Here is a 16,416-nt window from a genome sequence, read left to right on the forward strand (position 1 = left end):
ACAACAGAGTGACCTGCTAGCTACACCACTGTAAGGGTGAACACAGCTCTCTTACAAGGATACAGCCTGGTTTACAGTGATGTATAGACAAGCTCAACTTGATGCCTTTTTTCTTATATGATGTCATACACTCCAGATGAGCCTAAGTCAGTTAAATTATTCATGCACCATGATACCAACCTATGAGCGTTAAGAAACAGCAAACTTTGGCCTGTATGAATCAAATCTACTATGCATATCGAATTCCCTAGCAATGACATATTAGACAGAACACTGAGTTAAGGAGAACTTAATTACATCACTATTAAACTTTGATGTCCTAAACAGACAGAAACAATCATACTCCCATCACCAGTTTGAGTATGGGGTTTAGTTACGCCCACATAGTCCAGAGTAAGGATGAGTTGTGCCCGATTTTGTGCACAACAGTGGTGAATATAATTATTTTAATTCAGTAACAATATTTTGGGACAGTATCCACTGATGTATTGATTTCAGTGGAGGTGTTCCTAGGATCAGGTGATACCTGTGCAGAAGCTACAGGGGCAAGGCAGCAGTGAAAACACCCATAAATGTGAATGTGGAGGTTTAAAGCTTGTGCTGATGGTAGCACTGACACACCAAACTATGGATGAATGCTTTCCTCCACAAACAACATAGTTCAGCTGAAAAGAAGAAAAAGAAAAAGTAAAACTGGGCTATTACACTTAGCTATTAAAAGAATTGCCTGGATATTTCTCATTGTTGCCTGGAGAGCGAGAGGCATAGTACATAGTCAACTATGCAACTGTTGAAGGATAAAACACAGGTTACTGGTAGAAGACTTTGGAGAAAGTAACTTAAGACCCTGACTGCAGCTCAGCTGAGAGGTAGATGAAATTACAATATACATGGAAATTGTCTTCTTAAAACGAGCCACCGTACACTTTGTGACAGACTTTACCCAGCACTATGCAGCACACAATAAAAGAAACAAAACAGAAGAGAGCCTGTTATTGCCATTCAGCTTTTTATTTTACCACTTTATCAGCTTTACGCTTACTTAGCACCGTATTGCATACCTGTAGTCTTCTGTGAGGCCTGTAGGTTGTTATATCCTAAAGATATACAATAAAGATTTAGCAATATAATGCTCTCATTATACCAGAAATGTTAATTTTGAATGTGAGATTTAATGTAAGGCAGTCTTGAGGCAGTAATTTTTAATGGTTTATGCAGGTTTAAGAGCTATGTCTTCAGGGCAAATTCATGCTTTTCATCTCTAAGAGGTTTACAAATGACAGCACTATCAATGTAAACTTTCAGCCTTGCACAATGAAATATTTAAAGGTAATTGCACATAATTATACTGGATTTTGGAGGTTAAAGAGTTTGCGTAAATATCATATTTAAAAGGACTACATATAAATAAAAATGTGGATTTACATAGCAGTCATCTTGAAATGTTTCTAAAAAGGAGTCTCCTAAACAAAAGTATATGTGATGAGACAATTTCAGATTGATTAGCAGGAAGAGACAAAGTTTGGAAGAGAGACTCTTGTAACTAGAGCACCCCAACAAATACCTTCAGAAACGGCCAGGCAGCAGCATTAAGAAAGAGGACAGCACTGAAGGAGATAGGATCTACCGTATAACTAATTAAACACGTGGCCAAAGGTATTCAGCTTTATTATTGTGCAAAATAATGGCTAAAATGCATGTTAGAAGTTGCCATTGAAAATAACAATTCTGGGAGAAATTGTCACAGGAGCAGAAATGTCAGCACTGCTCACACTGCCACCGGAAACTGAGAGGGAATTCCTCTGATAGCCAAAGGCAAAACACACTCCTGCTGTAAATGATAAAAATCAAAAAGCCCACAACCCCGAGTTTTACAACATTTCATATTTCTTTAAAAGCAAACATTTTACTTTACTTGGAATTCCCTGCGGTTTTTTTGGGGGGGTTGGGTGGGGTTTTCTGTTTTGCGGTTTTTTTTAGTATTATTTTTATAAAAGGGTTGTGATTCATTAAAGAAAAAAGCTGAAAGAAAAAGTTCTGATTTTGGCTTGTTTGCAAAAAGTGACTTTTCTTTCCCTCCTCCAACCTGAGATGATTTTAAAACAGTAGGCATATGTTTGGGGTTTTTTGTTTGTGGTTTGTTTTTTTTTTTTTTTTCTTCTCCTTTTTCAGCAAAGAAACCTCAAACGAAAAATACTGACTGGCTTTATTAATTTCCTACAATTGTTTTGCTTCCTAGAAGCAAATCTCTAGTAGGATGTATTTGGATGGAAACCCTTAAGTTAGCAATTTGCATTTAGTAAGTTTTCCTGTATCTGGAGAAAAAAAAAAGAAAAGAAAAAAAAAAAGAAAAAAAAAATCCCACGTGGGGAAACACTCGAGTGAGTATATTCATACTCTTTTGGGAGAACTTTTGCAAATCCAGAGACCCAGAGCGACTAGTGCCGGCGTTTATTCCCCTCCAGGTCTCACGGAGACCATCAGCTCCTGGCCCAGCTCGGTCCCGGACAAGGGCAGAGCGGGCTCCAGGGTGATGGTTTTCACTACCGCACCCGTGTAACAGCTGCTCACCGCCTTGCTGTGCGACGCGGGGAGAGCGGGGCCGGGGCCGGGGCCGGGACAGACCTCGCAGCGCTGCCCGCGCCGCCGGGGCCGTACCTGAGGTTCCTCAAGAAAAACGGGCCCCGCGGCGGGACGGGGTGGCTCTCACCGCTTCACCTCCGCCGGGCACGGGGGAGGGAGAACTCCCCAGCGCTCCCCAGCCGAGGCCGCTGTCGGCGTGGCTGTGCCTTTAAGGGGCTGGGGGAGGTGGCGGCGGGCGGGTTCCTGTGTGCTGGAGCTGCTCCCTCCCCCTGTCCCTCCCTCCCTCCCTGCCAGGCCGGGCGGTGGGCAGTGCCCGGGGGCCGCTGCCGCGGGTGTGGGACGGGAAGCCGCAGCAGCCTGCCCGCAGCCATGGGTCTGCCCCTGCGCTGCCGGCTGCCGGTGCTCTCGCTTCTCCTGCTGGCAGCCGGCGGGCTGCGGGCGGCAGAGCGGAGCAGCAGCGGCAGCAGCAGCGGCAGCAGCAGCGCCATGGAGGAGCTCGCCACCGAGAAGGAGGCGGAGGAGAGCCACCGGCAGGACAGCGTGAGCCTCCTCACCTTCATCCTGCTCCTCACCCTCACCATCCTCACCATCTGGCTCTTCAAGCACCGCCGCGTCCGCTTCCTCCACGAGACCGGCCTGGCCATGATTTACGGTGAGTCCCGCCGGGGCCCCGGCACCGCGTCTCGGCCAGCGCCGCCTGCCCGTGCCTCAGCCCCACTCCCCCCCCCCCGGCAGGCGGCTCTCTGAGGGCCGCTGTCACCCCCGGCAGGTGCCGGCCGTGGCCCGGAGGCGGCGGCTGGCCCCGGTGCTTGGCCGCGCCCCGCCGTGTCGCCGCGCCCCCGCTGCCTGAGGAGAGGCGAGGCGAGGTGCGGGCGTGCGGTAGCGCCGCTGCGGCCTCGCGCCCCCCTCACGGCTGGCGGGCGGCGGCGCAGGGGTAGGCCGCACCCCGGGGGGAGAGGGAGCCCGCCGCGGCAAAGCCCGTCAGCGTCGGTGCTCCTGGATCCCCTCCCTTCGCTGGCGCCTTTCCTTGGGCCGGGGGCAGAAAGAGAGGCGGGAGGGATACGGCCCCGCTGCCTTCCTTGCGGCCGCAAAGCGGTGTCCTGCGCAAAGGTGCGCCCTGCCACCGTGCCCTGGCGCCTGAGTGGCTGCGCTGTCAGGGCGCAGCGTTTCAGTAACCCTCCCCGCTGTAGAAAGGCAGCTTGCCGGCCGTACTTGTGGCAATTCGGAGTACCGGGCCGTGCAGGTCATCGCAGTCGTGACTTCGGGAAGTGTTATCCGAATGCTCTCACCGTGCTGCGGTGCGCGCTGTGTGGAAAGGAGCGTGTTTAAACTTTGATGCTCGGGGATTTGCTCACTGCCTGTTGGCGTGCTGCTGTCACGCGTGGCCTGAGTTCGCTGGTTAGCGACTGACTGCGGGGACACCAGACACCTTAGACAGCGCCCACTGCTTGTCTTGAGCCCGCTTGGTGGAATAAGGACTGTACTGAGCCGAGTTTGTCCTCCCCAGCCCCCCTCTCCCCCGGTGGATCTGAGTAAAGGCAGAGTCAATCCCTCAGCAGAAGCTGTGTTCTCCTCTGCGCCTGTGGGGCGGATGATTCTGAGGAGCTGGGCTCTGTGCTGGTACCATTACTGGCTGGCGCAGAGGTCCGCAGGTGAGCCTGAGCCCACGGCACAGAGTGCTTGCTCCTTCCTCTGCGAACTCACGCAAATGTATTTCGTGCGCATTTCGCTATGCGGAGCATAAACAGTTGCGATGAGGAGCAGCCATCCGTTTAAAAAATGATTTGTCTGCTGGTGATTGGCTACTGCCATAGCGCTAGGGGCTCTTTTCTCCTTCGTGTGCTGAATCTGTTCCTGCTGAACAGTGTGAAACACCTACCCAGTGTTGGTTGGGATAAGCGTATCGAGGGTAACCACAGATGAGAAATTCGGCACTCACAAGGAGGAGGAAAGTGCACCGTTTCCTCCCCTATGAGTACTACTGCTCTTGAGAGCTACGTGATTGCTTGCAAAGCAGTGGAATTTTCCTCTGCTGGTGCTTCTCTTAAACCATCCCAGTTTGCTCTTAGTCACTGATCTCTTTGCTGCATTGCTGTGTATTTCATATATGCTTGTTGCTGAAAACTGACAAAACAGTTGGGCATATAAGTAAGTTATGCACTAGCGTGATAATGCTGAGCAGCTGAATAATGCTCAGGAGGTGGTAGATTAACTGTGTATGTGCTGATGGGAAGAGGCAGCATAAGGTTGTATTGTAAATGTTGTTTAGATATTACACTGGTGTTGTCACCTTCAGAAAGCTCATTTATGGATTATGACTGTTTCTGTGATGTAGGTAGTTTAGTAGTTTAGATGGTGGAAATCTTGTGTATGTGGGAGTGCTAATATATGCAATATAAGTACCAGGGCATCAAGGGCATTTGGGTATTCATTTTGATGAGCTGTGTGGGAAGTAAGAAATTGTTCAACTAGAGAATTTCTGCCTCTCATTAAACTCAAATTAGTTTACTCTAATATCCAGTTCCTGATCCATGAAATAGATCCTAGATTCCCAATTTGATGTACAAGTGCTGAAATTGTGTATTAGGAAAGGTGCTACGCTGCAGCCCTTTCTGCCCCACAGGCACCGCTGCCGAAAGAATGATTGGCTCAAACCATTGCATGTTCTTCATGTGCCCTCGCTTAAATCACTTTGTTTTCATAGATCATTCCTCAATACACTCACCTTCTAAATTAGCTGCTTCAGTATACCAAAATACATGGTCTTCTCCCTCCCAAACAAACCGACTCTTGCCATGTTGTGGCAAACACACGAGGAAATGTGCTAGCAAGTTCAGTTCCTTTCTAACATGGTTAGCCTTCATGCCAGTGAAGCTCTGCTGAGGCCTGGCTTCACTTAAGCGTTTTGTGGACATCCTTCAGAGCAAAGAAAACAACATAGCAAGTGTCATCATAACTGTCTGTTATACTTCCAATAACCGTACTTTCTGCTTTAGAGTTTCTCCTCTTCCTTCTTTGTCACCTAAAGGATAGCAGTTAAGCTGAGATGGGTTTTCATTTTGCTGATAACTTGGTATCTGATACACATTTTTTTTTCAAACTATGTGAGTACTTAAAATGCATATATTTGATCAGTCTAACTTAAACACAAAATTGTAAGGCAATATTTCAACCAAAGAGTTTGTAGCCCTAAAACCATGCAACAGTTCTGGGCATCTAGGTGCTCTCATAAGGATGTATTTCATAATGTTATTGGTGTCGGCTTCAAACTCTGCACACCAGGTAACTTTCACATGGTTTTATGTTCAAGTGTACCGCGTTTGTAACATTTGCGTTCAATTTTTCTAACAGAAAAATCAAAGTGTTTCTATCACAGCAGTTTTCAATGCCACCTGAGTAAGTGGCTTTTCGTTTACAGAAGTAAGCTAGCACTTCCATGCCAATTAATTTTTATTGTGAAAACAATGACCTAGAAAAACTGGCTTCTTGCACCTAAACCCCCACAGCCCTCCCACCCCACCCCTAAACAGTTGGTTTCAAAGTGATGAATCTTGGGATGGTATTATTGGATCAAATACACATTTTACCTGAGTCATTTAGAACTGGAGATCTTGATGACTATTTGCTTCTTTCATTGTTTAAGAAGAGGTGATGGAGCTGGACTTCTTTTTTTCTTATCTAGCCATGTTAATTTACAGTAACGTGCAATGAGACTTCTTTCCTTGAGCGCAGTAAGCATTGAGTAGCGTGACACTGGCTTGAAACGGTGAGCGGACAAACTGCCTCCAACCAGAGCTTTAACTAACACTTCTGAATGTTAACTTATCTCTTTCTGAGAATCCAGATATGAGCACATCCTGTTCTACTTTCATGATGACTCTGCTGTTAATTTGATCATGTTTCTGTTAAAGGTAGTATGGGTTTACCCTGCTAAAAAGACCAGTGGTCCAAGTACTGCTGGTGCTGCCAAAGTTTGCATTTCTTCCAGACTTTGAGTAGCATGTTCTCTGCTGCCCATTGAATGGGAGGCATCTGTCATGTCTGACCGTTTCGGTGTGGTGGTCTAATTACCCAGTCCTCAACAGAACAAAGGCTGCTGCCGTGTCCAGGTTTCCTGTGTTTTATATAACTTCATCATGCTAGCTGCTTCAGTTGAACATTAAAAAGTCATTAAAATCATTATGTTGTCTTTCCAGGTTTCTTATTTCCTGTGTTGTCCTTGTCCCTTCAACAAACAGTCGCTGCTGGTCTGTCTCTATTATTCTGATGTGTTAACAGGTGTTTCCAGAGAAATATATTTAAGATATGAAATAACATTAAGTTTACATGAGTGTTTAATGACTTAGTGCTGCATTTTTTTTGTGATGTGCAACTTAAAATCTTATTTTTGATGAAGCTCATCATTTTGATGAAGCAATATGAAAGTTACAGACCTCAGCTGCGTATGCTAGATCTGACAATTGTGTATGTGAAAGAGGAAGGGACCTACCTTTTTTGAATGTCATAAAATACTTTGCACCTAAAGCTGTAGGTTCAGGCACAATGCTGATTTGAATTGATTATGCACCATGCCATCGCATTGTGAGTATCCGCAGGTCATTCCACTAGATGCTTTTGGCTTATAAAGTGCTAAATACATTGAATTCTGGTCCTGAAACTGTAACAAGGGTGTTGCTCTATGGAAGTTGTATACTTGCATGGGGCAAACATTCTGCAGCTGCTCCAGCAACAATATTACTAATGCAAGTCATTATGGAGCAATTAAAAACCAACCAAACAAACCAACAAAAACCAATGAACAACACACAACAGAACAATTAAGGAATTGAGACTTTGCTGACACATGTGTACCATCTTATGATAGTCATCATGATGCTTGCTTTCTTTGCGCTGGTCCAAGTACCAAGGGTAAAACATTCTGAGCTGTGTTTTTCCTGAAGAAGTTCAACTGTGTATGGCATGGAGGAGCATCCCCAGGTGGTAGGGACCCACAGGACATGGTCCGTACACCTTGAAAGCTCAAGGAAGAGCTTAAGGATGGGAAGTGATGGTGGCTCCCCAGCTCTCTGCTCTTTAGCAGCTGTCTGGATATGTAGGTGTGTCTCAGCAGATCCAGTGATATCACTCCCATTAGGCAATTAGTTTGTCCCTTTTCATAAGTGATAATTTGGGTAACTGGCAAGCCACATACCAGCATAGGTGTCAGTCCTACCAGGTACCTTCTTGACTGCAGAGTTGTTCTGGAACTGCCTGGGGGCCACACAGCTAGTGCTATGGGTAAAACTAAAAGCAAAACTGAACATGAGTATAGAGAAAGAAAAACAATATGTGAAGAGGCATATAAAACTTCTATTACCTTTTGTGGATCAAAAATGAGAGATAAGAGGTAAATGTTCAGGATAAAAATATCAGATTGGTTCTGAAATATATTGTATCAGACTAAGTTCCTGTATTCACAGATACAGGAAAGGCCTATTTTTAGCTTATCTGGCTGCAGTGCTCTCTGTTACCATTCTAGTCTCTAGACATGCTAGAGATGACCTAATGCATCTCCACGGCCATCAAAATAATGGCGGTGTTGGTATTTAATAAGCTACTTTCCCATATGCTTCTAAATCTAGTGTTAGAAGGCTTAACTCTGAGCATCCAGTTTTGAGAACACTATCCTTTCTCTGGCAACCTGCTTGTTCTTCCTGGGTATTCTTTTGAATCACTTTGTTACAGGCTTTAAAAGTGAGTCTTGCTCAATTCGTTGGCTGCTCAGACCATTTTAATTGTGTTGCAAATCTTGTCTGTAAGCTTGCTTTGTGGCCTGCAAGTGGATGGAACTTATTTTATCTTGTGAGAGATTTTAGAAGAAACACTGTATCTCTGTTATTAGCCTGCCTGTATTTCTGATTTGCTCTTCAGATGGTGTAGCTAGCTTATAAATTGCTAATGTTTCTGAAATGTCTTTAGAGTACAATTCAGCTGTAGTCCTCAGAGCAGTGATTTTTGTGTGAGAGGTTTTTGGGGTTTTTCTGTGGTGGTTTGGGATTTTTTTTGAGGGAGAGCAGTGGTTTTAATAGCAATTAAGATAAATTAGTTCATTTTTACGTTTGTTAACTTAAGCTTCATGAGATGTTCTATCAAATCAGCATCAGAATACCCTTCCGATCTCCAGCATGAGCCAAAGAGAGAAATGGCAACCCTGGATTTCCTCTACACGAGCATCGTGGTTTAGCCCCAGCCGGCAGCTGAGCACCACGCAGCTGCTCGCTCGCTCCCCCGCATCGGGATGGGGGAGAGAATTGGAAGAGCAAAAGTGAGAAAACTCGTGGGTTGAGATAAAGACAGTTTAATAGGTAAAGCAAAAGACGTGTGCACAAGCAAAGCAAGACAAGGAATTCATTCACCACTTCCCATGGGCAGGCAGGGGTTCAGCCATCCCCAGGAAAGCAGGGCTCTGTCACACATAACGGTGACTTGGGAAGACAAACACCATCACTCCGAATGCCGCTTCTCCCGCTCAGTCCCTCCTCTTCCCCAAGCCTCTTATAAACTGAGCATGACATCATATGGTATGGAATATCCCTTTGGTCAGTTGGGGTCACCTGTCCTGTCTGTGTCTCCTCCCAACTTCTTGTGCACCCCCAGCCATCCCGCTGGCAGGGCAGTGCGAGAAGCAGAACAGGCCTTGGCTCTGTGTAAGTGCTGCTCAACAATAGGTCCATATAACAAAAACATCTCTGTATTATCAACACTGCTTCCAGCACAAATCCAAAACATAGCCCCCTGCTAGCTACCATGAAGAAAATCAACCCTCTCAGCTGAAACCAGGACAGTGAGGAAGCCTTTGGTGACATAATTGGCTGTTAAAGCTAGTACTGCCCAGCAACACCACACGGTTATAGGAACCAGTTGGAGGCTGAAGGGGAAGGTGTTCCTTTGCATATACTGTAATTCTCATCTGAATGAGAAAGTCATCGCAAACAGATGTCAGTTCTGCAATATCACAGAGCTCGCACGTGTGCCTGCTCAATGACTGGTCCTGTTGATAGGAGCGTGCTGAACTGAGGGTAGGTAAACTGATCTCTGGTGCATAAACTTGTAATCAGACAGTGAGGTGGTTCCGCAGCGCATTATGCATTACTGTTGTTCTTGTCTGGGCCCTGTAGGAGCCTGAGGATTTCCTTAGTCCACTTCAGAAGATTTCTTTTTTTTTTGCAATCATTTCTGATTTTTCTTTGCTACCTTGCAATAGAAATATGACTCTAAACAGGTCCTCTAAAGAATCTCTCTAAAACAACACAAGGACTGAGCTCCTCTGTAGATGGGGAGCGTCTGCAGCTGCTGCAGTAGCTTCTGCTCTTGGTGCAAGGGAGAAGAGTGAAAAGGGGACAGTGAGGGAATGTGTAAAAGCTGTCAAATCCTACAAGGTGCCCAAAGCTGCTTCTTGGGTGCTGATGGTGTCCCCATCTCGGTGCTCAGTAACTGAGGCTCTGTATGTTTTGGGGAGAAGGTGGATGGGACAAATCAGGCTTTCAGCAGCTTCCTTTCCCTTTGGTAAGTTAGGCCTTGGTTTTATGGATGATCATAGAAGGGTAATAGGGAGCATTTTCTTGGTGATGTTAAGAAAAATCTATGTAGCAACTGGCGCATAATCTTATCTCTGGGTTTCACAATATTGCATTGACTTATGGCTTATGCAAAACAAAATGAACAATTCAGATATTGTTCTTTCCAATATTTAATTTAAAAAAACCAAAACGTTGTGCTGGACTAAAGTAATTCTAGCTGTGCCTTCCCTTGCAGTGTGTCTTTTACATGCATTTCTTACTTTCTGTGCTATAGAAGGTCTAGAGCATCTTGATACTGAAGTCCCCTTCACTCCAAGCAATTAGCCACAGAGCAGAGTGCTTTTGGAAGTGCCTCTGGTTCATCTGTACAACCAGTCCTGGGCAGCATTTAGGTGGAGGAGTGCAACCTGTGAAACGCCTTTGTAAACTATTGCATGTCCTGGGCTTACTAACAGAGATGGAAACTCTAAAGACTTCTGCTGTGTGCGCTCCCAGCTCCTACTGTCAGCAAAGCTGGCACAACTGGAAACAGGCGCAAGCCTTGCCTCTGACTCCCTGGTGCCCAAACTCTCCCTTCTCAGGGGACTGACCCTGCCTCCAAGCTGGGATGGCTTCCCACAGTGCACCTAGATAGCTCTGGAAGGGGTGATGGGAAGGCTCGATTCCCTGTGACAGAAAAGTGAACATCATTCAGCTAGTTATGCTCCCGCTTGTGTCATCTGTCCCCATGAACCTCACTTTGTGGGCCCTTGGTAGCCCTTTTTCCCCTATCCTTCCTTCTGAAAGTTGGCCTCTCCTTACCAACCTACTCCATAGAGTAGTTCAAGACAACATCTTAGGGTTGGGTGAAACCTTTCCTTTGATTCTGGTAGGGAGATATTTCCACCCCCATCCCCTGCTATCTGAACAACCATTCTCTCCATTAGGTAGAGGTGGCAGTGTCTACCCCCCTACTGATCTAGAAACCACAAATCTGAAGCAGGAACCACAGGTCAGCCATCATTAAAAAATAAAGAAGAAAAAGTAGTCAGCCTCAAAGCTATGGTGTGTCATAGGACACCTCCTGCAGTCCTGAACTATATGTATCTTGGCCTGTTAGGGGGCAGAAGTAAAAATATTTTGCAGTTCCTATCTAGCCCTTTAACAGGTGCTGCGTACCGTGGATGCTTTTTCCTTGCTCACATGCTGACTGCTGAGAGTCCAGCACTGAGCTGCTGAACTGTCCCTGTGCATTCAGGAGACAGCCTCAGTATTTAACTCAAGGCTGTTGTTTCCACTCTGACAGCCAGAAATACCAGCTTGTAGACTTTTCTTTTCTCTCTTTTTTTTTTTTTTAACAGTCCTTATTTGTGACTCAAGATTAATGCTTTATCCCCATTTAATACTGAATATAGCCTTTCTCGCCCTGCTTCAGACTAAGTGGTGTCTATATTGAAAAGATGTAATACAAGCAATTATTTTTTTTTAGAAGGGTATTTATCTTGAAGGGGTTTTCACTAGTGTTGTAAAAAATACACAGTTGTTCTCAGCAGATCAGATCTTTTCTATGTCTACTAGAGATGGGTAATTTAGCTCAAACACACTGCTTTTTTCTCCCCTATTAAAAAGCACTTCAGCCTGCAATTAACCGAGTGTGAAGGGAGAAAAGAGAAATGGTATAAAACTGGTTGGGTTTTTTTTCCATACCCTTAAATCAGACAATTCACTTTACTTTAGAAGCGCCTAAAGGCCCTTGAAAGCTGTGATGGAAGAAGCTGGGTTTGTTTTGTTTTGTTGTTTGGGTTGTTTTTTTTTTTTATGAGGGAGAAATAGTTGAAGGCTCCCCCTCAATTCGAGTAGAGGCGATGAACTGTGCTTTTAGCCGGGGGAGGCGCGTGGTTTCTGTGTTTTCTTCCTGGCATCAGTATTTCACGTTCATTTTCAAAGGCTGGGTTTAAGCTCTGCATTTGTCTTGATACAGCTGTATGTGTGAGTGATGCATGGAAAAAGATCACCCCCCTGCCTGGTAGGTCTGTCCTGGCAAAGCCGTAGTAGGTGCAGCACTGCTGCCAGGAGGTGTCCGTGGGCTTGGCTGTACTGCTGGCCTGGGCAGCTCTGCCACCGCTGAGGATCCTGCCTGTACATCCACGCTGGCGGGGCTTGCAGGTCTGCTGTAGTCTGGGCTGCTTCTCCATAACTGCTGTTCTCTCTGCTTGTGGTCTTTTTCAAAATGCCCCTCCCTGCCTCGTTGAAACAGGTCTGTAGGAAATGGTTTTAAAGGCAGCTGGAGGCCACTGAAATACCTGGCGCAAACTTTGAAGTGCATGTAATGAGTGCTGGCTTTGTGGAAATGTTTATTTAAAGTGGTGTGCTTATTCTGGATGCCATGCCTCTCAATAGTTGTCTTCTCACTTATGCTTAAAAAAAAATTAGTACTGAGGGCATTTTTTTTTTTTAAGTGGGTGCTTTTTGACTTGTTCTCCTGCTCTTTCATTATGAAGTTGAGGGACTATTCTTAACAAAAAAAGGATGGAAACAAAGGAGCACAGTATAAATGTATTCTAAAATGCAATTAACTTGTCTGTACATAAGATGAGTCTTCAACATGCTGGCTGTGTGTGGATGTTCCTGTGACTCTCACCATTAGCAGCTAGCTGAAGAGAAAGCTGCTCATGTGTTTTGGTGTCCCCTGTGTGGGCTCCGCAGCAGGGCATGCTGTGGTCAGGATCAGTGCCAGCACACTGGGAGCGTAGTCATTGCTTCCGAGACTTGGATGCTATCCTATTAATTCAAGAATTGGATTAAATATGAAAACTACTGTTAACCTCTGCCATTGCTTTGAATATGAGATACTAATAGAAAGATGTTGTAACTGATGATAGTTTAAAAATCCTTGTGGGACACAATATATGACTAGCTTTTGATTTATACTCTTTGAATCCATTGGAATGGATACTATCTGTTTCCACACCAATTCTGAGAAATTATTATTTCCCCCCGCGCTTCTTAGCACTTGATATCAAGTCCTTCAGCAGTGAAAGGGGACCTGCATTTAAAGTGTCATATACATCTCTGCTGATGTTTTACTGCTGCATGATCCTTCCTATTTGTTCTTTCCTTCTTGTCAGTCTTCATTATGCCTACTGATTGCGTAATGGCCTTTCTCCTGGGAATAGTTGCCTTATCCATGAGGCAGCTTGACTGTTCTTCCTTAAATTCCCTCCATAGTGAGTGAACTGCAGTGTTTAGCCCCAGAACCCATCCTCTCCTGAAGCTAGAGAACTTGCTTTACAGCCTTTGCTGAACATACAAGTCACTTGCTATGGAGTTGGACACTTTCCCCATCCAAAACTCTGCTGAGGCTGGAGATCATGTATTTACACTCCCCATCACTGTTACTTGCAGTCTTAGGATCTGGCTGGTTTTGTAGGTGAATTACGAACTCTACTTTAATGCACTATGAAGTATTTTTTTTTTTAATGCATTTGGAGAAGTAGAGGCTTCACCTGGGCATGTTTGAAAGTGATCTGGGTTGGCTTTTTCATATAACGGCAATCATCAAAGACCTAGCTAGGTTCTACCTAATTGATACTGTATTTGCTTGTCTGTGTATGAGCAATGAAGTTGATAACCTAAAGTGGTTGAGCAACAATTCATGCTTTATTTGTGTTTGCCAGTAGATACCGTATTTAAACTTGTTATTCTTGGCCTGAAATACCAATTTAGTCCAGCTGGCTTTTAGCTTTGCTATGTAAGTAACCTTTAGAAGTTGAACTCAATGCTCAATAAAGGGGTTTGAACTGCACCTGTAGGGATCTCCTTGGCTACTTGGGAGGGATATGCCACCTGAGGTGGAAGTGGCAATCAGAGGAGATGCGAAGCAGTGCATGGAGTTGGGATCATCAGCTATGCTGCGGTTCTCCAGCAGCTGGAAAACATAGGAATAAGCACTGAGGAAGAAAACTTGTGTAAAGTCTTATTGCTGTTGTGGCAATGCCACCTGATCGTTCCTCCTGGGTTACCTGTGATATTCTAGTTCAATATTATGTAATGTTGTATGTTAAGAGCAGGGGAGAGTGACTGTATGTGACCTTCCACAGACATGTCTGGCAAGGTTGACTGTAGCGTCCATTCCTGGCTCACAGAATTAAAGCGGGCACTTCTGCTTGTTTAGCTTGTCTTGAAGCTTTATACTTTGGCAGTCGTGACTGCTGCACAGCATAAAAGGTACAGTTTTGTCATACCTATCTGCAATATTAGTGTCTTGCAGGGAACGTATTCCCACCAGACACTATTTACAGTGAATCGTTCTCAGGAGGAGGTGAGTATTTAGAAGACATGATGGTGTGAGTGAGATAGTCTTAACTCTGGAATAGATTTTCATATGGGCAACTGAGTGCCAGTACGATGTTTCAGCTTAACCGTTATTAGTTTTCATCTCTGCACAGCAGTATATCTAATTTGGCAGATATTTTGTTTATTAAGTAGATTTTTATCTCTAGAAACTTCTACCTTTTTTTCGAACCATGATCACATGTGTTAGAGCAATGTGTTTACCTGCTCAGCTGCAGACACATAATTCAGACTTCAGGAGCTTGAATGGAAAGATTGTGTTTCTGTACCAGGTTTAATTTTTCTCTGAAGTTCTCACTTACCAAGTTCTCAGGGAGTTTGCTACTCCCAAATCTCTCTCTTGGAGAGAAGGAGCCTCCTTAGAGCACACATAGACTTCTTGGGCTTCCAAAAAATCCAGTGGATGACCATTCTCCTAATGATCTTTTACAGAGATTCATGAACATAAAATTAATCTTTTTGTCAGCACTGCATGACTGAAGAGCTAGTGAGTGGTTTCCTAATGGTGACCTGCTTGTTGAGCTGCAGTAGCTAAATGTAATTGCAGCATACTCATTTTTTATGTGTGCCTGCATGAAACAGAGAAACGTCAACACAGATATCTTGGTGATACCTAATACTTGATTATGCCCATATATTAGCCTCAGGGAACCATAAAAAGAGTTTATTGCTCTTACTGGCAAATGCTTGAGTGTATTTATTTCAACACTTTCAGTTTTTGACCCTAATGGTTTTGGGATCTCTTCCAAAATGTAAAACATAGGACAGTTATATTTCTTGTTCTCTGTACTTCAGACACAAATACCTAATCTTCTCGTTGCATCAGGCGCTTATAATGTCAGATACATAAGTGTTTTGCCAATCCTAATTAAGGATAGGGGAAACTGCATTACACGTGTGTACGTTTGAAAGAGCCCCTCTTCTAAAGACTGGAAGGTTGGGGCAGGAGATGTAAGCACAACTTACTTCATGTTTATGAACACTTTTTTCTTAGCCTGTTCAAGCTTCCATCAGGGACTCAATCTTTTAGGTACTACTTAAACTTATAGTTGTTTTCTTAAAACCAAAACCAGACAAACACAACCAAAAATCGCCTCTGAAGCATTTGGTTTGCTACGCTTACTGCCAAAGTCATAGGTTGTCTTTTCATCTCTGCTAACTGAAAACAAGTTGCTTTTCTGCATTAGGTGCTACCTCTACTGCAGCTCCCAGAGAAAACAGGGGCTCCCAAAAAATTTGGAGAATGATGTCTATATGGATCTTGGTAGCCTCCTTTCCCTTTTCTTTCTTCATACGTGAGGTGCTGACATGGATACATATAAATCTTGCCCTCCAATGGTTCCTGTGGGCTTGACTATTCTTTTCTGGTCTTGTCTTTTAGCTCTTCTGGAAGAAGTACTATACTTATTCTGCCTGCCTGCTTTTTTGTGGGAATCACCTAAAACTCTTTCCTTGTCGCTTCTCCACTTCTCCCCAAGGTGCATCCAATAGCTTATCAACGTGGATTAGCCAACAACATGGATTCCTCCTCCATGTATCAGACCTATTTCCCGCTCTCCAGTCTAAACTAAAAATCTTTGCTCACTTCCCTTCCCTGCCTCTTGGGAATGTATGGGAATTGGCTCAAGCTCAGAATGGCTGAAATAACTTGTCTTTTTTTTTTTTTTTTTTTTCCTCACCTCCTTTTACCACAGTCTTCTCCATTTCTCACGCTAGTTCCCCAAGCACTGCTGAAATGATCTGTACCTTGTCTTCACCTGTGAGCTGTTAAAACTGTGCAGGTTCTTTCTAGGTACCATATATGTAAGATATTAATTCCTATCTCTCTGCACAGCTACAGTCCAGGCTTTCATTGCGACATTGACTCCTTTGAAGTTTTGATTCTCAAGGCCTGGGAGAAGAATTGTGTTCAGATTAAACTTCTGCTGTTTGTGTTATAAGT

The 16,416-nt window shown here is 44.5% G+C and overlaps 1 protein-coding gene across 3 annotated transcripts in view; it reads left to right on the top strand.

The window, feature by feature from the left end:
* The first annotated feature begins 2,853 nt into the window (after positions 1-2,853).
* Positions 2,854-16,416, top strand: part of SLC9A7 (solute carrier family 9 member A7) — a 74,143-nt gene continuing 60,580 nt past the window's right edge. For all 3 annotated transcript variants that reach the window (XM_075737262.1, XM_075737255.1, XM_075737249.1), the window contains exon 1: positions 2,854-3,235. In XM_075737262.1, the coding sequence (XP_075593377.1) occupies positions 2,953-3,235 (283 nt within the window). In that variant the 5' untranslated portion in view covers positions 2,854-2,952. The remainder of the gene's footprint in view (positions 3,236-16,416) is intronic.

This window comes from Balearica regulorum, chromosome 1 (assembly GCF_011004875.1).
Source record: "Balearica regulorum gibbericeps isolate bBalReg1 chromosome 1, bBalReg1.pri, whole genome shotgun sequence".
Classification (NCBI taxonomy): domain Eukaryota; kingdom Metazoa; phylum Chordata; class Aves; order Gruiformes; family Gruidae; genus Balearica; species Balearica regulorum.